Here is a 23,764-nt window from a genome sequence, read left to right on the forward strand (position 1 = left end):
CTATTACTAACAATGCAGAGAAGCAAGAAACAAAATATATTAAAACATACTTCCCCCATCCATCCTTTTCCACCTCCTTCCCCTCTGCGGCACAGAGGAATGGGGGCTGGGGTCAATCTATGGCATGACTCCCCTGCTGCTCCCTCACGGTCACTCCCTGGCCCTGTGCTGTGGGGTCTGTCCCACGGGATGCCGTCCTTCCTGAACTGAGCCTGCGGGGCCTGCCCACAGGCAGCAGCTCCTCCAGAACTGCTCCCACACGGCTCCGTCCCATGGGGTCCATCCCCCAGGAGCAAACGGCTCCAGCACGGGTCCCCCATGGGAGGCAGCTCCCCCCAGCCCCCTGCTCCTGCGTGGGCTCCTCTCCGTGCCTGCAGCTCCGGCCCGGGGCCTGCTCCTGTGGGGGCTCTTCATGGGCCACAGCCTCCTCCAGGCCACATCCCCCTGCTCCACTGGGTGCTCCTCCAGCCATGGTATTGCTGTGCTGACACACCAGGGAGAATCTCAGTTTCCCCGTGCCTGAATTAGAGGGTTGTGTGACTGACCTGCTGTGCCCAGGGGGGCTCTGCTTGTCTGACCTAGGAACAGCGGCAAGAACCCCACTATTTAAAGAGCACGGCACAGCCCAGGCAGAGCCTCAGAGCATGGCGAGGGACTTCATTCAGAAATCCAGCATTTCTGGATCCAGCATTTCTGGATTTTCTCTCGCTGCCCTTGCTGGAAGCCACATCGAGCTCTGTTCAAGGAGGTTTTTCAGGTTGCTGTTTCCCTGTTAACGCATGCTCTCGGGCCAGTTCTGGGATTTTAGGACAGCCGAGAAGATGGGATACCCAGTGCTAAGGAGTCCTCCTGCCCGCGGATGTGTTGGGCAGCACCAGCCCTGCCCAGTTCCCTGCCGGCACGTCCTGGCACTTGGTTTCCTCGCTGGGCAGGAGCAGGTGGCTGCTTTATTTCTCTCTCTGCTTGTATAAAAATGCATTGATAAAGAAAAGATACGTTGCAGAAGAATAAGCAATAGCATGGAAATCGACTGAAAAGCGGGGAAAGCTTGACATTTGAGCGCTGAGCGGTTGCCAAGTTGGAGGACACGCCACCACTGCCCCTCCTTTTGGTTTCGGGGAAGGGGTGCGTGTGACAAATGTGGTGGTTGATCTAATTACAGCCAATCCCAAAGGCTTCAAAAAGGAGCAAAACTCAGTGTGAGCTGCTGTGCAGCCATGCGGGAAAGACCAAGCCTTGCTGTGAAGATATTAAGCTGCTATTTCAATGCTGGCTTAGAAACAACTAAACCCTCCCCCCTTAAAACATGCAAGATTCTGCTTTTAAACTTAGATTCCAACATAATACAGGAAACGAGGATGTACTCTTTTATTAAGGTTAAAGGTTTTTAATCACTTTTCCAGAATACAGATACGATTCAAACAAAAACTATTTCTGGGGTCTCAGTAATTCACTTATTAATACCATACATTGAACTCTATAAATTCTCATATAAGAAAAAAGTCTTTTTAATATAGGTTATGATGCACTGGTGACCTATTTAAATCTTTTGAAGTAACACTTTGCAGCTATATAGCACCTTTCATCACGGGGCTGCAAAGCATCCTACAGAATTTAGCCTCATAATGCCCAAACGAGGTAGGAAAGTCTGGCCAATTTACAGATGGGTACAACCGAGGTACGGATTGGCAAGGGACCAAACATGAGGCTTCAGCTATACAACAGTAGTTACACCTTCACCAGGTCCTGGGCTATAGGACGAGTCCGTGGCTCACCTGGGGATCAAGTCAAGAGCAGTCACTCACACCCTTTTCCTAGACGGAGAATCCTGGCTCCAGCCCTAAAAGACCTTTTCCAAGCATTCTTTTTAAGTTACAAACGTAGAGAGAGTAAAAAGGTCAAAGACTTGTAGACCAAAGGCCCTAGGGATGCTGCTCATCGGTGTATCAAAGCATCGAATATAAGCCACAAAGTTTACCAAGCTGTACTTACTGTGGGCATCGCAGCCTGCATCAATTAAGGCTGAACACGAGGAAGCGGGACTGGAATTTTGTTAATTAAAATCGTGCACTTGGGAGGCATTTTGAGATTCGGTGTTTGATGCTTTGTTTGGCTTGACAGTTTCTTGTAATAAATTCCATTTTTCCCTCCAAGCAAGTGATAATCTAAGATACTCCAGTTTTTGTGTCTTTATTAAAGAACAAATCTTTGCTGAAAAACCATTAGCTTAGTGACTGCTATTGTCCAAAGGAAATTTAAGTACTGGGACTAGAAGAATCCAAGATGTCTGGGTTCCTTAAAGCCTTTACAGCTTATGCAAAAGAAAGGGGAAAAAGAAAAAGAAAAAAGAAAAGCAGAGAAATATTCAATAGATTTCAGTCATTGTAATTGTGCATTACAGTTCACTGCCCTGCAGAACACTGCAGCCTCTGCAGCGACTGGTGGTAAACATCCTTGCAGAAACAGGGAATCTAAGTTGATTGCAAAAGCTTGTTATTTCTTCAAATCTTGTAAGGCAAATCTTGCAATCTTGTCCCTTCTACTTGGGAGATAGTGTAGGTTAGCAGCAACTTAATACAAGAGAGCAAATCTTTTGCCTCTGCTCTGTCTGTTAGGACTGTTTCAAATGGATGGCTGCTGAAAGACAAAGAAAAGCAGGGGGAACACCTGTTTGCTGATATTAGCAAAACTCGAAATTCCAATTTGCACAGAGAGCGTGGTGACTGGAGGTTGAAAAGAGCACGTTAAGACTTTATCCGATAGCATTTGTTGTTTTCTTTTCGAAGGCAGCAGCAAAACTATTGCTCGAGGGACTGAAAGGAGTTATTGAGATTGTTACCAAAACCCAAAGACTTTACTGCACATTCAGCAGCACTTCTGTAACCCCAGCACTAAAACTTCGTCAGTGGTGCCTCGCCATTGTGTGAGCATACCCTTAGGAAGCATGAAACAAATGACTTTGCTGCCCTTTCATTTCAAGTCTCGGAGGGGATAGCACTTGGCTGGAGACTACTGCCAGAGAAGTCCAGGGTTTTCTTTCAGATCAGTCATTAATCAGGTTGACAGAATAATTCCTATGATAATTTAGCTTCTTTTTGCACCTAACTGTGACTTTCAAAGTGCCTCCAGGTTCCTTCTGTAGTCAGCTGAAGCCAGGAAGCACCTCGCAGAATGAAAGCGGCCAGGAAAACGCCAGCGCTGCATAGGCAGCAGCTGCACTCCAGGAAGCATTTTAAATAAAAATCTCTGCAAAACCCCAAGACTTGCATTACCGGCCAGAACTGCAATTCTCTACAGGAGTATCCTCGGTAACGAGGACACTCTCACTTCCAAACTCTCCAGCTAGACAGCCTGTACAGCTGTGCTGTCATCTCTGCACACTGAGAATTAGATGGCTAAACAACGTGTTTCTAGCAGTGGAAAGGCACACAGATAGGTAAGAAACCCTGTCAACAGGAAGCATTACCTTCTACTTGTCTGTCTCGCTCTCATCTTTGTCGTTTCTCTGTCCACACTGAGACTACCACATGATTTTTCTCCTTAAAAGAATGTTTCAAGTAACAAACAGCGTTGCGTGGCTAGCGAGTGATTCAGCTACTTTTTATTATAAACAACTGTGTCAGAACTTCAATACTGTGTATATAACCCACAAATATACTTCAATCCTTGGAGATAATGAGTTGACCTTGCAAGTCAGCATGAACTCTAGCCAGACTGACTAGGAATGGCTCAGGAAGTGTCTCGCTCCAGAAATGGAAACTGAAACTATTTGTTCTGTTAAATTACATCACCAAAAGATGCTGCATTGAACCCCTTCTCATCTCAGAGCTATGAAATAAAAGGAGTTAGTACCATGTTTAACAGCGTTGCTTACAGCCAGTCAAGCTTAAAGGGATTTAACTCTCCTTGCTGAGAGAACGCGAGGGGCGAAAATCTTTCGTTCCATGTACCTGGAAAAAAATCAACATATGTGAAAGTGTTCATAAAAAACAGAAAGTGAGGGTCTTCAGAGAAGCAAAATGAGTACATTACTCGTAATATACAAATACACTACTTTATTCTATGGGAATACTTCCTGTCTGTTAAGGGGAAACTCAGCTGTGATATCACTCTGCTGACAGCCTCTGCTCCACCCAGCTGAAAGCTGCCCTCCCAGCGCCTGTCCTGCCTCCTGCCCTTGCTCGTTTCCCAGGTAGAGATGTCAGGGGAAGGAAAGGAAAGGGCAAAGGTAACCTGATAAGGACATAAACTGCTGCACTCGTACGTGGGATGCCCAGAAAATACGGTAATTCCTGGATCCTTCCTGCCTCCTACTAACAGTGAGGTTCTGGGCACACCTGTGTGCAACTAACACAGCTCAGGCTTTTTGTTTTTATCCCTTATACACTAATCTCTCCAGAATGATTTTTTTTTTTTCCCCTGAAACATTCTCTGAACCATTCCAATACAAAATACTGTGCCTGCTATTCAACTATTTTAATGTAGCTATGGGGAGGGACAGGTTAGTGTTCACAGAACATGAAAATAACCTACAGGATCACCACTGAACCTCCGAGTGCTGCCACGGTAGGTTACTGAAGGGTACATATTACAGCCAAAATATCTTCCCCCCAGGAGTGCCAAGCCAGGATATGGAGAAAGCAGCATCTTTGATCAGAAAAGACAGACACAGATGGGCTTTGATCAGACAGAATCAGGGGCAGGTTTACTTTTCACATAGTTTTCTGTATTAAAAAATACATCAGTGAAATCTGTTACAGGCAGGGACAGGACTACCGAGTACACAACGTCAATAGACTACTTTCTGATTTTATTTTTGTTAAATTACTTTTGTTACTGCTAAAAAAATAATTAAAAAAAAAAAAAAAGAAAGGAAATATAATTCAAGGCTGCTGATTTTCATCTCTTGAAATTTTAGTGACAAGATCAAATATCAGACCCCTGTTACAGAAGATGGATAACTGACCAGAGCTAGGTAAAACCCATACAATTCTCTTCTTTAAAAATAGTTTGGGTTTCCAACAAATTTGTGGTAACTCGTCATCAGAAACACACATCTATAGCTTGAGAAAATGGAGGTACAGACAGTATCTGATAATGTCCTGTCCTCTAAACACAACGTGGGAGCTTTTCTCTTCAGAAAGATGCAGTAACAGCCGAGCCTCAAAAAAGTCTCTTTTGCTTTCCAACACTATGACTAAATCTCTTTGGGTGGGGTGGGAAAAAGACACACATGGTAATTTTCTACCACAGTTCTGTTGTCAGAAGTAATACTGCATCCTTTGTACAACACGGCGCGTGTCGCAAAGGTGGAAAGAGAAAGAGTGCGTGTAACTTTCGTTTGAAATGACAAGGCCCTCCAGATTTGCCTTACAAAATAACCAAAAACATAGGAGTAGGGGAAAGAGGAGAAAGGAAAGCTGCCTTAAGGGAAAAAAAAATTTCCGCGCACCACAGTATTTGCTAGATTATAATCAACAGACTGCAGAGCTACTGGGCTAGTAAAGGGATTTTCTGCACATACCCCAGGACAGTCACTCTCCTGTACATAACCCAAAAATGTTCGTCCCGTAACATGATCACTCTGAAGTTTGACCTACAGCACCTCTTCCACATCGAAGACCAAACAGGTAGAGTTAGCTATTAGCCTGGACCGAGAGCTAGACTCTGGCATCGTGTGACCATTGAACAGCAGCCAGACAGTTGTCCGTTTAGACAGCTTCCCCGGCAGATACGCCAGCGGCTTCTGCCTTGCTAACATTTGATCCCAGTTTTAAAAAATATTATAAAAGCGTATGTGTACGTGTATTTATAACGGAAGGTGTCTGCCTGTCTAAATACCACCGCTTTCCTGTCCTCGTGAAGAGCTCCCAGATCTCCACGTGTTCTTTGGCAGCGAGGACTGCCAGCCAGCAGGCTGCGAGGTCACGAGAGCCATGGTCTAGCTCTCCATGCCCGATATCGTCATGGTAGATTTTACACAACCATTTTCCTTAAAAATATCTCACAATTTTTTAAAACCCTAAACAGATGAAGGATTTATGCACCACTCAAATAGGTTAGTTCATCTTGAATTTGTTCAGAGGATTTATCGCTGCCTGCCACAGGACGTTGTTTCTTGCAGCCTACATAGCTTGCCTCCTTCCAGTTCCAGTTTGTACATCCGCTGTGGTTCAAAATATGCCTGTAGGTGACATTATCTTGGCTTATTTAATACATATTTTTCCAAAGGCTGGACGTATTCACAGTTTGGTGCTTCTGATGTGTATACAAAGGAAAATACCCCACTTCAGTTAGTCTGATAACTCAATATCAGAGTCCTCTGATTTGACTTTGGCAAGTTCTTCGTGTACCTCCCTCACCATAAGAATACGTGTTAACATGATGTCCAAAGTTCCTGGGTCTATTGGCAATGTGGAATACCACATGGGGCTATTGGGTACACAGGAGCGCTCAGGTTGAAGGTAAAATACATCACTTCTCTGCTTCACACTTTCAGAACTGTCAACGTAAAGAAAGGAAGAAAACATTACAGAAGGCGGCTTTAAAAGTCCTAGTCACAAAAACTGTGATGGAGAAACAAAGAAAATGAAAGTTACATTGAGACTACAACACCATGGTTGAAGCATATAATTTAAATCTTTTTCTTTGTGATTTGGTTTCCCCCCTTCATCTAGTGAGCATTTAAGTTGTTTCCAGGTTCTCTAAGTTGTTTACAAAGAAAATCTGCGTGACTTCTTTATAGACATGGTTCTTCAATCATATTATCATCCAATTAACAATACTAGAGTCCTGGTATGACTGACAGATGCATCTGACATTTAATCTCTGAATAAAACAGCTTCTAACATTCCAGAATTGCTGTGTACTTTGAGGTAATGAATGTTCAAGTACTAGCAAAACTAAATCCTAGCTTGCCTGCTCATGCTGCAGAATTGTGAGCCCATCTGCTTCCAAGACTGACCATCAGACTCTGAGGCAGCTTTCGGGTGCTGGTAGGAAGAGACCAAGTCCTCCAGAGCAGGAATTCCTCCTGCTTGGCTTTGGAGTATTCACATTAAAACAGCAAAGTGAATTTTTACTGCTGCTTGCACCACTGCAGGGGCTCTGCAGGAGCTATGATATACGATGAGGAGCATGGAAACGTTTTCACAGCCCAAGGACAACTACCAGCTTCTAATGATATGCAAGTGAGTACAATAAAGATAAGAAGAGGGAGACAAAGAGTCAGGACAGCTGCTAGGCATGCCTTTGCCTAAGTAATGGGACTATTTGTAGTATGCTCAGTAGGTGCATTTTTGAGGGTGATTTATTTGAGTTGCAGCTGACACTAATGAGATCCTGTTTACTTTTTTTGGGTGTATTTTCTTTGAAAAGAGAACACCATACCTGCTCAGTGATCTACCTAAAATTTATACAAAATGGGAAAGACAAAATGATTGATATCTATGTCCTTGCTATATAGCCTCATTTCTAACTCCTAAATAAAGTAAATCTCCCATTTCAGCAGGCAAAAGCCACCAGCTTTCACAAGGAACATGATGTCTGAGGGGGGATACTTGCCCAAATACCTGTTCTAGTCTACATACAGATCAAAAATCAAGTTCCATCACTTACCATTTTGACAAGTAAAATTCATAAAGTCGGACCGGACACCGCAGGGGATTATCTGTATTTTCAGCCATTTCCACTGCTGTTGAAACCTCCTCATCTTCATTGCGTTTCCTTTTGCCTACAGATAATTTATCTGGACACACAAAAATGGCATCACTGAAGTTCAGTGAAGAACAGCACGTTAAGAATAAGATCTAATCCCTTAGCCTAGCACCAGCCTGATGCAACTGTGCAACACACAGATGCATGCTACTTGTAGGGATTATCTGTCATTCAAAACCAAATACAAGTCAACTGCTTTGATCTGCTGGATGGGTAAAAGATTACAAGCTATAGGGTGTCCGTAGCCTATTCCTCTTCTAGAACTAGCATCTAGCAGAACAATACGGGGAATATATTTTTTTTCTTAATAAAGGACAATTAATGTAACATATTGGAACGATTAACTGAAGAAGCTAATAGTTTCATGATCCCACTTGATACCCTTACAAAGTCACTTCACAATGGCAAACAGCATAACTTACAGGTTTTCAGTTAGAAGTTGAACACAACAATCTTTCTAATAGATCCTACCAAAATACTCTCTGCTACCCCTCTCAGGATCGAACACTTCCCTTTTCAAAACAGCAAAAAATAACTGCAAATGAAGAACAGTATTTCTTGGCAAACATTGGCACCTATTTTGTAAGTTTTTACTGGATGCATTTGGTCCATCAGAATTTATCTTTAAACCATCCTAGAGTGAAAAAATTTAAAAATGTGCAGGGTGATAGCAGAAATCAAACTATCCACAGCTCTTCCTACTCCATAACACGTTTTTCTCCCCAGCCCTTTTTAAAGTAAGGAGTAGACAACACAAAAACAAATGCAGAAATTCAAAAGCATTCATTTACCTGATTCTACCTCTTGTTTTTGAAAGGGTGGGAAAAAACGTAAATATGTCATCTTAGTATTATACTTCAGAGTCCGGGTGCGTCTCATAACATGGGCAAAGGATAGTTTCAGGTGCTCACTGACATTCTTTAGTTGGAAGTATTTGGTGTTGAAGAATAGAAGTGTGTTCAGCAAAACTATAGGGGAATATGCACCCAGCTGTTTACATTCCCATAGGTGTTCCTCTTCAATTCGCGAGAACATATAACCTAGAGACAATGGGCAAAAAAAAAAAGAAGAGGGATATTTACGCAAGTTTAGGGCAGTTTCTCATATTCAGTTACAAATAAGCAGTTTTTAAGGACCACTGGCAATCTAGCAGATTTTGAGAATCTTCCCAAAGGAAGTGAAAGCATCATACACGAGCAGGGTAGGAAGGCAGAAATGAGGTAAATTATATAGGCAGATTCTGTCAAAGATGCATATAAGTCCCCTTTCAGCTCACCTTGTATGTGAACGACCTGCATATCAGATCAAATTCAGACCTATCATAAGCAATTGTAACATAAAATCAAGAGCACTGCATGCATGAACCTAAGAGGGAGCGTGGAGAACCAAGCTGTGGAACAGCATGATCTTCCAATACCTGAAGAATGGAGAGAAGGATATAAAGGAAGATTGCACACATCAACAGAATCTCACTAAGTTTTAATTTCACTGTATTAAACCAGTCAGCCAACTGCAAAAATGTCTAATTCCTAAGGCATGGAGCACGAGTTTAAAATGTACCATCCATATTCAAATAGACCATTTTGATTGTTGTAAGTTAGTTAGGAAAGGAGAAATGGAGCCTTACGAGAGATTTATTGTGAAAGAAAACTCCACTATATATCATATTACATTGTCTATATTACACTATATATTATATACTGTCTAATATTATACTATATATTATACTATCTATAAGTAACTGGGTTATTTCTGTACTGATAGAAAGTTCAATTTCTAAACGAAAAGTCAGTTGTTTGGAGTTGCCAACATCACTTAAGTTTTGGTGGTACTCTGAAAAAGATCTTGCATACTTATATTACCAGTGTCTGGCTTTATAAACAGCATGATCATATTTGAAGACTGATTAAAAATACCTGCAGAATTTGGGAACTCTTACTGTGGAAGTGAGCAAGTTGAGAAGAACTTGGAATTGAGGAGTTTAGACAAGTCTCCAATGATTTTTTAATGTGGTCCTCTGATTTATCAGAAGTTTTTCCTATACTGATATGATATATACAACTAGTGCAACTCTACATGGAACTTGAGGTGAGTAACTCATCTCAAAAAGTACACACAGTTCTGGCTACCTGTATTCAAAAAGATTAGCTAAAACTTGAGGGAAAATAACTCGTGTTTTGACCACAGGAATAGGAAGCCTTTCTTTCAAAGGAGCTGAGAGACTGATCGGAGGCAAAGACATATTTAAGTGTAACCCATAACTGGAGACAGACACAAAAGCCATGATTCTAGTCTACTATAAACAACTGCATGGTGGAGAAAGAGGAGACTAATGTGAATGTCTCAGACCACATGCTTCTTCATGGCATTGAGAAATATTAATTTCAAATAAGGTTTTGTCATGCAGCTACACAAAATAAAATAATTGTCCTACCATTTGGAAGAATTGTAGGTTCCCAGATTTTCAAAAGTTTTGTAAGTTCAATCATAAACCTGGAATAGGGCTCGGTAAAAATGTTATCTATTCTACCATTCTCAAACAGGTACTACGAGAGAAAAAAAGGAAGACATACAATTTATGATTACATAACATTGCAGAGAAGATACAGGACATCAGATTCTCTTCTTTTCTCATGTCCAAGTGTCTTATGGTCCAAAATGCTTTGTTGAAACCTTTATTAAGATATTAAATAAGATTTTCTACAGGGACTGGGACCTCCCTGGTATGAAACAAGAGGTCTAAGCAAAAATTGTTGTTACTATTTCAAGCTTTAGAGTTCTTTTCTGAAAAAAATCATCATCTAGGTATTAACTATTCTTGAAAAGTCTGCATATACAGCAGAAGAGGTACTGAATACCCTTCTATTGAAAAGAACTTCACATGCTAATACTTTCTGACAATAGATATAGGCCCAGTGCTAGGCTGCTGAAACAGCTCAACTTACAGCATCAACATAAAAGTCCCTTAAACTTTTGTCAAGCAGCAAACAAACTAAAAAGTTTTCTAGAGACCACAAGTATGTATCAATAAATAAGTCAGAACTGGAACACAAAAAATGCTGATAGACCTTATCAATGGTACTTTGAATTCTAACTCCTACATTTTTTCATGTGTAGCCAGGAAACAAAAAAAAAAAGTAATTCCTTGCCTAATCAAGTGGTAGGTTTTACATTAGAAGTAGCATTTGATTCTTTATCTCCAAATGATTGTTTAAGGAAAGGAACAAACAGGCTATTCTAACAACAACAAAATGACCCTAACAGTAGTTTAATGAACTGGGAGTTTTCAAGAGAAGATAATATTATCCTGGATTTGTTCTGCAGCTGTTTCAAACTGACCTCTGCAGGCAGGTAGCAAGGACTCTTTACATTGCTCTCAGTATTCATTAAGTACAATGCTATTATTCCCACTGAAGGAGCCACTGAAAGAGCACAGCCTTTGCTGGGTATCTCTTCCAAGTAAACTTGTGTATTGGAAGAGCATTGTGCAGCTATTTTAGATCTAAACCGATTAATTACATAGCTAATTCTTCTGTGGAACCTCAGGTTTCTACAAATCTGTCCTATATATGAAAAGGATAAACAAGGTACCAAACCAAAAGATTTGTATCTAAATAGAAACACCTTGCCCTCCAAACCATATTCCTCCCAAGTACACAAGAGGCCTATTTACTCCGATCAAAACAAGGTCCAGACTAATTAGCCAAATAAGAGATTAAGACAAACTAAGAATGAAGCACAAAACAGATACATATTTGCCTCTACAAAAAACAAGCAGCTACTTGGGACTGTGGATACAAAGCATAAAAAAAAAAAAAACAAACACCAAAAGTTTTGATGTTCTCAGCAATATCCCAGTTCTCTGAGTTACCTGCTGAATTCCAAGGCACAGGTATAAGATACTATCAGGATCATATTTTTCTCCATTTGGTCTCCGCACCTCTTGAATAAACTGGCACAAGCCAAAACTCAGTTCAGCAAAAGTGCATGAGAGAATGTCCTCCTTGACTTTCACAGGACGAACTGTGGTGAAGAAAATTATTATGAAAATTAACTTAATTCAACGGATTAAATCTTTACATAACCTATCTCAAACACAATGTTCCCCGTCTGACTAAACGTGTGAACTATTTCCTATCTGCTGGCTAACAACTGAATGTCTGTTTGGCCAATAAAAAAAAAATCAGCAGTCTGTATAGCCAGTAACTGAGTAGTAAGTCTACTACAAAAGCCGTAACTGAGTAGTAAGATTGCGGGTATTTAAAGTTAAGACATTTAAATTTTCAGTTAAGTTCATTGAACCCAAAGATATGGCATGGCAATGGTAACATGTACTCAGGCTGGAGATGTGGGGTTGATAAACTCAGCATCACCTTTATAGCTGGACTCAGGGGAATCCTGAGTCAGAAAAAGATCTTGAGTATTTCCTAGTAGTTCTGGATATGAGTTGAGAGCAGCATATTCGACTCCTTAAAGGGAGAAGGAATGAAGAGTTTAAAGGGCCATGGGATTCAGAAAGGGAAGCAGAGCAAGCAGAGAATCGATCAAAGAATCCACAGTGAAATTACTCGGCTTGGCTGCTCCACACCTCACACGAGTGACTGCTTGGGACTGAACAGGAAACCTCTCTGTGGGGGTTGACAGAGATTCCTGGAACTGTCTGTAATCTCTCTTTCATTAGCCAGGAGAAAAAGATAGTAATTCATATGATTGCTCTTCTTCTGGGAAACAAAAACCAGCTGTTCTCATGTAATGACAACAAAAATTCCAAACAAGAGAGGAAAATGCAGAGCTCGTTTCCCCTTTGGGATCTTTCTTATATAAGCTTTGCCACGCTTAGTTCTTTACATTGCAGGGGTATTGGATATTATTTGCTCTCTTCCAAACTGTCCCCAGAAAGCTCAGTTATAATCCTAACTCAAATTCTCTGCTGTACTCTGAAAACTTGCCCACAAACCTCTCAGTGCAAACATGTAAGACACATCTGAGACCAGGGAAAAGGGGAGTTAGACAATGCCAAGCCCCAGGACTGCTGCACTTTTGTAAAAATAAATAAATAAATAAAAAATCCATAATTAGAAGAACAAACAAAAGTGACATTTATATTGTCAGTATTAGCTATAATCCCTTTGAGACACTAGAAACAATTAATCCCTTCTAAAGTTATTTGTAAGCAGCGTGCAACAAAGAATGGGTACACCTCTGGAAGGTTTGTTTCCATCTGCGAACCTGGAAATAAAGTATTAGACTTTAAGAGTGGCATACAGTTTTTTAAAGCAAACAGTTACGCTGACAAACAAATACTTTGTGAATGTGTTAGGTACAGATGAAAAAGATGGGGCCAGGTTCGTGTAGTCAGCTTAGAAGTATGGCCTGGTAATAGATCAGTAAAGGCTTAGCAGCTGCATAAAACATCTGTTCTAGAAATGAGGAATATCTGCATGCAAATGAACAGAAAGGGCAGGTTGAAAGGCTAGCATTTATAATGTTGAAAAGAAATCTGATACTTTAAAGCCTTTTTTAAGAGGAAACAGAGCAATTTAGAATTTAATAGCTGAGATTTTTAAACACGTGAAAAGGCAGACATAACATGATACGCTGTAAAATCTTTTCTCCACTCGTGGTCATTTCAAAACTCGCTAACTAATCCTAATTTTTTCTTGAGAAACATGTGATACCAAGAGCTGCTCAACTAATTATTTCTGTTTCCACAGATGGAGAAAAAGTTTACCTGAAAACTTCAGGTCCCCTTGTTCCTCCTGTGCGTTTTTCCATTGGACCCAGTTCTTCCAGGCATTTACCCCATACATATACTTTAGGGTCATCCCAGAAACAGAGCAACCTGGGTAGGAGCCCTGCATCAGATTGCGGGGCTCTACAGAAACTACAGACTTCTTCCGTCCCTACGGGAAAACAAACAAAGCAAAGCAAATAAAAGCTCATTAAGTATTTCATCTATGGACGCTTAATTTGGTATCACATAAAAAAAGCAGTGCACTGACATAACAAAATCCTGCTGACAGAAGGAGAAGGTATATATATATGTATTTTTTAATATCTGGACAAGCATTAGCAACACTGTACAGAAAAGGTGCAACAAATTATAGTAATTCTCACTGTGATAAATATGCACAGAAATACATTCCGCTACACAAGAAAAATTACTTCTTTGCTGTAGATTATTACACTCCTTAAAAACAAGTATTTTGCAGTTGCTGAAACGATAAATATTCTTTAAATGTTCTTTTAAATGTTCTGCACCAAAAAGAAAAACAAAAAAAACATTTATTCTACCTAATTGTAGAGAAGAAAAGAAAACGTTGTATAATGTAGCAAAACAGGACAAAAAATATACAGCAGTTAAACTGAATTCTCATTTTCACCCTAGAGCGTATTTTTTACTCCTGAGAATAAACATGCACATAATGTTATTACTTTAAATGCAAGGAACTAATGTTCCACAAGTACTTTCTTACCCGTCTTTTTGGCTGTGGGAAGCCATCTCTGTGTCTCCGTCTTGCTCGTGAACGTGACTGCAAACCCAGTCCTTTACTGAGAGGGTCAAATGAGTCTGAAGTCAAATCAACACCATTAAGAATTTAATTGTATGATTTAACATACCCAAGTAGAAGCGTCACTTAAATACTACTGAATATCCTAAAGATGCCAATTACGTATTCAAAATAATGCTTTTTTTAGGCAACAAACCTACTTTCTGTATAAAGAAATTTTCAGAAGAGGAAAGAAGTCCTCCCCCAAGTAGTGGATGTACTTATTCAGGCAAACTTACATTCTTCTGCACCACTAATACGGATTATACCCAGGGACACAGAAGTGATAATTCAAAGAAGTCAAGCAAAACTACCTGCTAATCCTGTCGGTGGTTCTGTAGAATGCTGTCTTTAAAAATACCAGCAATATTTAAAAATCACAGTAACTTTTAGGAGAGCTGATATATTACTGCTGCTTCAAATACCCAGTTTTACTAAATGACAGAAACAGACTACTGACACAATGCTTACTCAGAAAGTTGTGTGTACTTTTATACACTGATGCATTTTTCTTTACATTATACAGACCTGATGGAAAATCTGCCTCCAGGTCCTGTTCCACATCACCTTTGGAGAACTGCTTCACTTCTGGATCTGGTTCTGGCAGGGCATTTGATCGTAAGGCATAGTGATTTAACTCATCCTCCCAGCTGTGTGGAGTGGACACTGCTTCTGATTCTAGATCTCCACTGTAAGTGCTACCTTGGTCTGTAAATGAGAGTGATCAGATAAACCACATGCTGTAAGAAAGGATAGGCAAAAAGAAGAGTTTAAAGAGAAGCTACAGCAGGATCAAAGTGCTTTTGCAAAAAAATCCAACTGACCTTTCTCAAATATCTTGGGGTCCAAGAAGAGCTCATGCTCAGACGTTTGAGATCCTTTAGAAAAAGAAGGAAATATGTATCTACAAATGACTGACAGCTTACATAACTAATACAAAATTTTGAATGCCAAAAAATAACATATTAAGTCATAGTACTTCCAAAAATGGTACAACTTCTCCTTTAATACCATTCTTCTACCAATTCCCTACCTAGGTCATGGTGTTCTAGAAAAACAGAAATACAGAATTAACCCATATTTGCTTTTCTAAATGCTTCCATCCCTCCACGTTTGTTATTGGAGTCATCTGTAGGCAAACAGGGTATTTTGTTCATTTCTTTTTTATCTTGCTCCACTTTTATTACACAGGATGATCACTATCCAACACATTCTAACCTGCATCACCCTCCAAGAATCCACTATAAAAAGCTTGATAGGAAAATACTCTTGTAAAGCAGCTGCTCTGCCTTCTTGCTTTTGACTCCTTCTTCTCCTAGCGCATGATGTACTTATCTGGAGATTACTACTGCTAGCAACCTGCTACTGTCAACGTAAGTCAAATCAGCACCTAGGATCAGGGAAAGGGAATGCAAAGACATTTAAAGTACTGCTCAGTATCTGATTTGGGTTCTATGCTAAGCATAGCTCTATTGGAAGTTGAATGAGAAACCTCTCTGGAATTACAAAAGCTTCAGAGATGTGCAAGCATAACCAGCACTTGTGGTGGAACTACCAAAGAAGAGTAAATTATTCTTAAAAGAAAAAAGTAATAGAATATTTATATAGATTATCTCCAAATTATCTCCAAATAGGCAGTTTAGCTATTAAAATAATAAATAATAAAAATCACCAAGTCATGACATAAGAATTGCAGCCTTTTCTAGCTTGGAACTTTACCTGCATGAAACAGTCATTGTGAAAATAAATGTTGGTAGGACAACAGGACCATGCAACATGGCATGAACACTTGGGAAGCAGCCAGTATAGTCTCTACATCTATTTCTCTGTTTTTCGTGATGAGAGGACATCCATCACATTTAGTTTCCTTTTAAAAACACCACATACCACCATGAGAATGTGTTTTTTCTTTCTCCTCATCTTCTGCAATCATTTCTGCCATCTGAAGGAGATCAGCTTCAAATGGATTTGTGGGAATCTTATCCTTGATATCCTGAATAGTTTCAATGATCTTATCAGCATTATCCAGGGTAGTTGGGAAAAGCATTGGAACTGGTACCTACACAGACATGCAGAAATTATTAGACCTTGTTTGGGGATGAAGGGAAACAACAAACACCAAGGGAAGTTCTTCTCATTTAATCTTACTTATATTTTAGGACTATATGTAATTTTAAATAAATCCAAACTGGACAACCTTCTTCCTTTCCACAATAACCCTACAAATTGGTGGTTTTGTTTGATAATGCTTAATTAAGCATGATGTGATAAGGAAAGAAATTGCTTCAAGGACTCCAAATACCACTTGAATGCCTGATCACAAAATCCAACAGCACTGCTTTATGCCCTGTTCAGAACCAAGACTGTAAAACCAGTTCTCCAGTGAACGTGAGTGTAACTTACAGGTACTGGCATCCCAAGCGGAACTGGTGTGTACTGAGTGTAGAGGTGAAGGGGTACTGGCACAAACACTGGTACAGGAACAGGTACCACAATGATTTGGGGTTGAACTTCTTCTTCTTCTTCTGTTATGTTAAAAACAAAACAAAAATGGTTTGACCATATGACCATCCCGTACACTTCAGAGTGTCCAGTTTAATTGTTTGGAGTTCCACTACGGGTGACTTCTGCTTGTAACTCAGTGGGCACAGTACCACATCTCTGTTCAGTCATCTTTCACTTTAGCACTGTTGTAACAAGTATTAATACTAGAGTTTGGAAATAAACAGCACTCTGACCATATACATGAATGCTGGAAGGGAAGAGAGAGGAAATAAATACTAAGGTCTGCATCCAAGTAAATGGTGTGCTATTGCAATTATCTCGCAACTAACTAGAAGACCACACAAAGGTACCATTAAAAAACAACAACAATCTTCCCACTTAGCTTCATCTCTCCCACTGAGATGTTTACATCAAGACTCTATACTCCGAGCTCCTTCTACACTGGCAATGATGACAAAAGCACTCCTCAATTGCAGTCTTGACTACATAATAGCCTTTGAAAGTGCTTCAGTTTTCTCCTGGCCACAGAGAGATCTTAGGGTAAATATAAATCTAATCAAATGCTCTTAGAACTAGTGAATTAATTTCAGAAGTTCTTATTATCTGTATCTAATAATTAAAAGAAAGTGAGAATTACAACAATCTTTCAGACATCACACACTTCATGAAAATGAGTCTGCTCTTGTGGCTTGAGCTGGAAGAGCTAAGAACTCACAAATTCTGTCCTGAGAAAAACAAGTTCCCTCCATAGCCTTTTGCACATCATTTAACCATCACCCTTCATTCTCCACAGTTAAGATGACTGCAGAATACTAAAGATGAGTTAAAGCCAATCTCAAGATTCATCACTAGAGCAAGTCCAGAGGAGGGCTACAAAGATGACCAAGGGGCTGGAACACCTCTCCTGGGAAGAGAGGCTGAGGGAGTTGGGGTTGTTCAGCCTGGAGAAGAGAAGGCTCCGAGGAGACCTTACAGTGGCTTTCCTGTACCTAAAGGGGACCTACAGGAAAACTGGGGAGGGACTGTTTGTCAGGGGGTGTGGTGATAGGACAAAGGGGAATGGCTTCAAATTAAAAGAGGGTAGGTTTAGATTAGATTTAAGGAGGAAATTCTTCAATATGAGGGTGATGAGGCACTGGAACAAGTTTGCTCAGAGAAGTTGTGGATGCCTCATCCCCAGAAGTGTTCAAGGCCAGGTTGGGTAGAGCTTTGAGCAAAGTCCCTTCCAATCCAAACCATTCTGTCATTCTGTGATTCTTTGATCACACATGAAGCTTTCAGCATTTCAAAGACCAAATACTTTACATCTGTAAGGCAAACTGCAACTTGCAAAGACCATACAATAACCTGAAAACTATTTAAAGTTTTAAAGCATATTTAAAAATATTTTTGTTATATAAATCATTTACTTTCACAACTGCAATACAGACTTATATAAAATGGGTTGGAGATTAAATACATACCTGTCTGGCATTCTTTGTTTTGTGTATGAGGTTTGCACGAGGTGGCCTTAGTCTGTGTGATTGGCTTGCACAACAATGCTTTGTTTTTTAGAAGCCTAGGTGGTTGTGATGATGGTAGTTTTAGGGCATCTGTTTGAGTACTAGCCTGTTTGGAAAAATATAAATGAGAGCAGAGTCAGCACTGGTTGTAGTAGGATATCGTAAGATTCGTATTTTCATAAGATTAATATTTGTTCTCTACTATGAAAGGTCAAACGATTTAAAACTGTCTTTGTTGATAAAAAAGATCATTTAAAACTATTGTAAAAAGAGCTTTTTTGTTGTTGTTGTTGTTAACACTGCAGAGAAGAGATCTACAAGAATGTTTGGTTTCTGTATTCAAATAACTTCTATAAACTTTTCATCTTAGAATTTTACTGATGGTAAAGACCTAAAAAAAGCCTTAAGATACTTTTGATGACTAAAATATTGGGTGATAGAAATACGCAAAAAAAAACTCTTAGTAAATCTATACAAATCCACTGAAAAAGAATACAAATAAAAGATGAACACAAATGCTGGCAATATCAGTGTCACCTCCTGATTATACACAGACTGACTACTCATGCTTGTACTAATTTCATGTCCTGCAAACTGTAATTTTCAGTTGTGCATTCATGTAACAGAATCAGTTTCATTAGGGAAATGCATACTCTAATCCATAAATGACTTTTCAGCTAAAGTAAGGGTGTCCATCTCCCAGAAACAAAGAGCTATATAATAAAAAAAATATTATATATTCCAAAAGAGTTGCAAAATCTCTCAAGAATTGGAACTCCAGGAGTCATTCACAGATAAGAAATGACAGTGATTCCCCATAGCTCCGCTACCAGGCTGACAGGGAGTGGGGAAGAACAGCTAAACTGCAAGAGCTTGGTAATGTCAGCCCCAGCAGCCCGTGCTGGTTCCCTTCTGCTTGTGGCAGCCCTTCCTGTGGCATCACATCCCACTTCTGGCCACAAAAGGTAGCCTCAAGCACATTGCTCGAGAGCTAGTCATCTGAAGAGCCACGGTTTGACAACCTGTGTCTTAAAACATCAAATCATTCCGTCAATGGACACAAGAAGACTTTTATACCATACAAGTCCATTTAAAAAAAAAATACATCTGCAAATTGGATAAATTTTAAATCTCAATCACAACCAGGAAAAGCAGTTACAAAATTAAGGTGCTAAATTATTGGATACTTTACTTGTTATTGATACAATCTGGACGAAAGTGAGAAAAAGAGTCTCTTGTAAAACTTACATCTCCTATTATTTTTGCTGTCACAGTAGGGACTGCACCTGTGAAGAAGAAAACCATGAAGGATTAGCTTGTGTACTTATCATCAAGGACCACAACGTATACTCTGCCAAGGTCCAGAAAAAGAATTCCCCTTAAGCCTTATTCCCCAGTCTATGTAAATAAATTTAAGTCCTTAATTATACGTAGGGAAAGGAAGGACAAAACCACAACCTTCTGTATCAATGTGAAGCATAATGAAGAAGTGGCTGGTGTCCTCAGTGGAAAAGATCCCTGAACAACTACAAACATCCAGGAATAGAGATTTAAAAATAGAGAAATCACGTTCAGTAGTCCTACCCTGTAAAACATTGTTGGAGTTAACCGTAGGCTGGGCAGCAGGGGTACTTGCAAGGGACACCACATTTGCTATGACAGGGGTTGAGTCCTTCCTCAAAGAAGGTGGGCCTGACGAGGAAGCTGGTGCCATAGAAAGGTTTGCTGGGTAGAATGAACAGAAGAAAACTAAAATAAGCAACCACATAATTTACCAAGCAGCATTTTAGAAACAATACCCACCCTCCAACTTTATCTCCAGATGAAAAAGCCTGCTTTATGAGAAGTGTACATAGCTGCCGAACTGCAGGTTTTCAGTTTAAATAGGACTTGGCGCCATAAGCAAACTTAAGCTGTTTTCCAGTCACTGAAACATTTCAGAAGTTCATCACAGCATGAAAGTGGTTTTCTATCTCTAATAGTATGTGTATTACAGCAGCACTCATGAGACAACAGAAGTGGATGCCTCACTGTGCTCAGCACCATACATCTGTAGTATAGGACACAGCCAAGATCCTAACACATAATGAATGAGGTCATTTTTATGAGACTCTCAGGTAGAGGAATTCTCAGGTTCTTTCCATGTGAAAGCACCATAATCACATTTCACCAAAAATAGTGTTCTGAGGCACTTTATTATCCTGGCAGCCTCCCGTTCAGAGAGATGCCCAGTTTTACAAAGGTGTGGAAAGTGATTGAAAAGTTAGTCCTTATACATAATCTTGAAAATCAAAGCATAGGTTTTCTTTATGGGCAATCTCATTTAATATCTGTGGAAGTTTGAAACTACTTGAAGAAAGCGAGATACCTAAAACTGAGCCTGTTCAACAACAACAGGTATGTACCCCAGTAGAGGATGTCTCTTAAAAATTTCAGTGAATTGAGTTTCTAAATAAATACTCCTATCACTGTCACACACACCAAGAGGTAATACCATTCACGTCCTGTTTTACCTGTGTTGTTTGGGGGTGGAGGGTCAGAAGCATTTTGCTGATTACAGAACATCAGAATACAAAGCAGATTGCAAAAATGCTTGATCTCCCCTTGCCATTTCATGGACTCACTGAGTTTACCTTGCCTCTTACAACCATCACACTTTGCCATCTAGGAAAACAGAGGGAGGGAGAAATCAAACACATGTAAAGAGCAACAAAGAGTATCTGCATACAGACCTCTCCATATCCTGCTCAGCAAATAAATAGGGTAAAGAAATCTGTAAGAGTGCATCATTTTCATAGCATAACACAAAGCAGCAGAACACTGAGTGTTTCTTTTTCCCACAAACAATATTAGGTTTTCTTTATATAGTGAACTGGTACTTAGAAATTAAGAAGGATTTACTCATCTCTCACATGTATGTAACATATGCATGTTTCATGGACTTACAGGTCAACTACAGGCAGTTCACACAGCTCCTAACGTTCAAAGATTCTTTTGCCAACAATTTTATATTCCAGAGGATGCTATGTGAGAATATTACTTACCTGGTAAAACAGAACTGTGAATTTAGACATGCACTCCTCTGAGCAGAAATCTTCCATTTTCCCCCCAAAGTGATTCTGGACCAGTTTGGGGGAAGTCTGTAAACAGTAACTGCACATTTTACAGTGGGTTCCCCAGCGTTTCCCCAAGTCATGTTTATAGAGCAGTTTACAACCTAGAAGAAAAACCAGCAAAACAACAAAAGCAGCCTTCAGTATCAAAATGATATTTGTTGGTCATTTCTAGTTCTGAAATTCAGTTATATATGTAATCATTGGTTGAAACATACCATTAAAACGAAGTCTGAATGAAGTTACAGGTTTCCAGACTTAAAATCCATTTTTAAACCTAAATGATTTGTTTTTTTTTAGTATCACCAGACATTTTTGACTTGGTTTATCTGAGAGACAGTCTTACCCTTTCTTACCTTCACTACAGAATGTCTTATCTATGCCTGAGAATCGCACTGTCTCCTTGATAATCTTCTCAATTCTGCAGTATTCACACAATGCTATTACACTGCTCCTCTTCTTATATTCATCACAGCAGGTCTTCCCACAAAACTGAAACATTTTACCCTGCAACACAGCCAGAATGTTTTGGTTTCAATGTTTTAGTGTTTCAAAACCTGGATATTACATTTAAATAGTTAATAAAAACCCAGAAGCGTATTTATGCCCTTGGAAATTAACAATTGACAGCACTAGCAAGTAAGTTTATTTAGCTTTTCAGCAAGAGCAGCACCATTTTCTGCAGAAAGCCCTCACTGGTGTGCTTTCTCCAGGAATTATAAGAATCACCTCTTGGACCAGAATCAGTAATGTGCTTATCTAGCCAAGCAATGGTGTGGTGGTTCTTTGTTTGTTTTGTTTCTGTTTTTTAAGATCAAAGTGTAAATATCAATATTCATTTTGATAATGGTTAAATGATACTAAAATCAGTATCAAATTCCTCTGTAGCGGGTTACAGCAAGCAGTAGAGCAGCACTGACAGACCACAGCACAAAAATTACAATTTATTGTGTTTCTGATTGAGAAAGATGAGCTTGAAAAGCCCTAGTCTTTATTACCTTGTAGTCAAGCAGTTCTGGTTTGGTTGCAAACAACCTGTTACAGTGCTGACACCTGAGTTTTACAACAGTGCGGGCAAAAGTGACTTGCTGGGACTGGGCAGCCAGCCTCTGTAGACCAGCTGCAGCTGAACTGCTCACGGAGCTGGGAGACACAGTGGAGGTGGTGCCACCTGCTGATACTGTTGCCCCCGACGGAATGCTTACAATGACTTGACCTTGCGATAGGGGTACAACTGAGGAGTTCATCCCTGCAGGCTTGTTGAATAAATTCTGCAGGAAAGCAAAGGGAGAAAGAAACCTTATTTTACAGTATTACATAATTTACCCAGCATCCCAGATACTTATACCACCGATTTATGATTCTATTAAGCTAAGAAGAAATCCTAAATGTCACACCTGAAAAGCTACTACACAACTGTAGCTGCAAAAATTGCGTATGCTCCCATCTGACATAGCCAAGTGATACTGAGGGTTTGCTGAAGTTTTACAGCTGTTGCACTGAACTTGAACACCTGAGAGTGAAACAGAGAAGAAAAAGTGGTTTATGCAACACTGAGTCATATTGCAGATAATTTTGCACTGTGCATACAAAAACAGAGATTCTGAATGACAAGTTGAGGTACACACAGAAGCACAAGACAACGTTTCTTCAGATTCAGAAGCAGACACTGCAGCTGCAGTGCCTGTTGCTTACCAGATCCTTTAATTAATCTCTCAGTATCCCTAGAATGTCAGTATGCATTTTTCTATTTTACAAGAAAAACAGCTGAGAACACGTTTGCCTAGCTCAAAGCAAAATTAGGCAGAGATAGCTAAGCTAATCACCCTGGAAAACGGGGGCAGAAGAGTCACAGTGATGGTATGGCTTATGCCCACACAAGTGGATTTATCTAGCTGGTAAACCCCCCAGCTTCACTTACAAGAGCAGAAAATAGGTTAAGATTTATTGTCATGTTTAAGTGCTATAAAAACAAAGCTAAAATGGCTACGCTGTCACTGTAAGGTTTATCTATGTTAGCAAGTCCTTATGTTTCCATCTCAGCACCTTTCCTTAAACAAACAAACAAAAAAAAACACAACAAAACCACTTTCCATACCCCAAAAAAGAATATAAGCCTTACTTTTAAGACAAATTAACTTTGGATATAAGCTATGTGACATTATGCTTCTAACAGAGTAAAAGAATAAAGTTACCTGCAGAAGTAACCATTTTCACTCTGTATGCTGACAAGCAGTTAATAGAGCAAAACAGTTCAGTTTTTCCTAAGTTATTTGTGCTCTCTATCATCTCGGCCGAAGATCTCAAAGATTTACACAGTGTGCAAGGTGTAATTTTAGCCGACTTCTGTGGAAACAGGAAAGTTGGTCATTCATTT

The 23,764-nt window shown here is 39.8% G+C and overlaps 1 protein-coding gene across 7 annotated transcripts in view; it reads right to left on the bottom strand.

The window, feature by feature from the left end:
* Positions 1 to 4,683: 4,683 nt before the first annotated feature.
* LOC116497982 (zinc finger MYM-type protein 4-like) overlaps positions 4,684 to 23,764 on the bottom strand; it is a 41,907-nt gene continuing 22,826 nt past the window's right edge. For 3 of the 7 annotated variants that reach the window (XM_032202090.1, XM_032202092.1, XM_032202087.1), the window contains 20 exons: positions 23,583 to 23,733; positions 22,785 to 22,900; positions 22,386 to 22,658; positions 21,744 to 21,894; positions 21,319 to 21,491; positions 20,788 to 20,938; positions 19,859 to 19,999; positions 19,523 to 19,560; positions 18,236 to 18,380; positions 16,671 to 16,792; positions 16,155 to 16,326; positions 15,092 to 15,145; positions 14,796 to 14,975; positions 14,193 to 14,287; positions 13,448 to 13,619; positions 11,588 to 11,739; positions 10,151 to 10,262; positions 8,508 to 8,756; positions 7,618 to 7,747; positions 4,684 to 6,501 (listed from right to left, as the gene is read on the bottom strand). In XM_032202090.1, coding sequence (XP_032057981.1) covers positions 6,294 to 6,501; positions 7,618 to 7,747; positions 8,508 to 8,756; positions 10,151 to 10,262; positions 11,588 to 11,739; positions 13,448 to 13,619; positions 14,193 to 14,287; positions 14,796 to 14,975; positions 15,092 to 15,145; positions 16,155 to 16,326; positions 16,671 to 16,792; positions 18,236 to 18,380; positions 19,523 to 19,560; positions 19,859 to 19,999; positions 20,788 to 20,938; positions 21,319 to 21,491; positions 21,744 to 21,894; positions 22,386 to 22,658; positions 22,785 to 22,900; positions 23,583 to 23,733 — 2,985 coding nt within the window. In that variant the 3' untranslated portion in view covers positions 4,684 to 6,293. The other 4 variants (XM_032202094.1, XM_032202089.1, XM_032202088.1 and 1 more) reach the window with 4 other exon arrangements.

This window comes from Aythya fuligula, chromosome 23, assembly GCF_009819795.1.
Source record: "Aythya fuligula isolate bAytFul2 chromosome 23, bAytFul2.pri, whole genome shotgun sequence".
NCBI classification, from domain to species: domain Eukaryota; kingdom Metazoa; phylum Chordata; class Aves; order Anseriformes; family Anatidae; genus Aythya; species Aythya fuligula.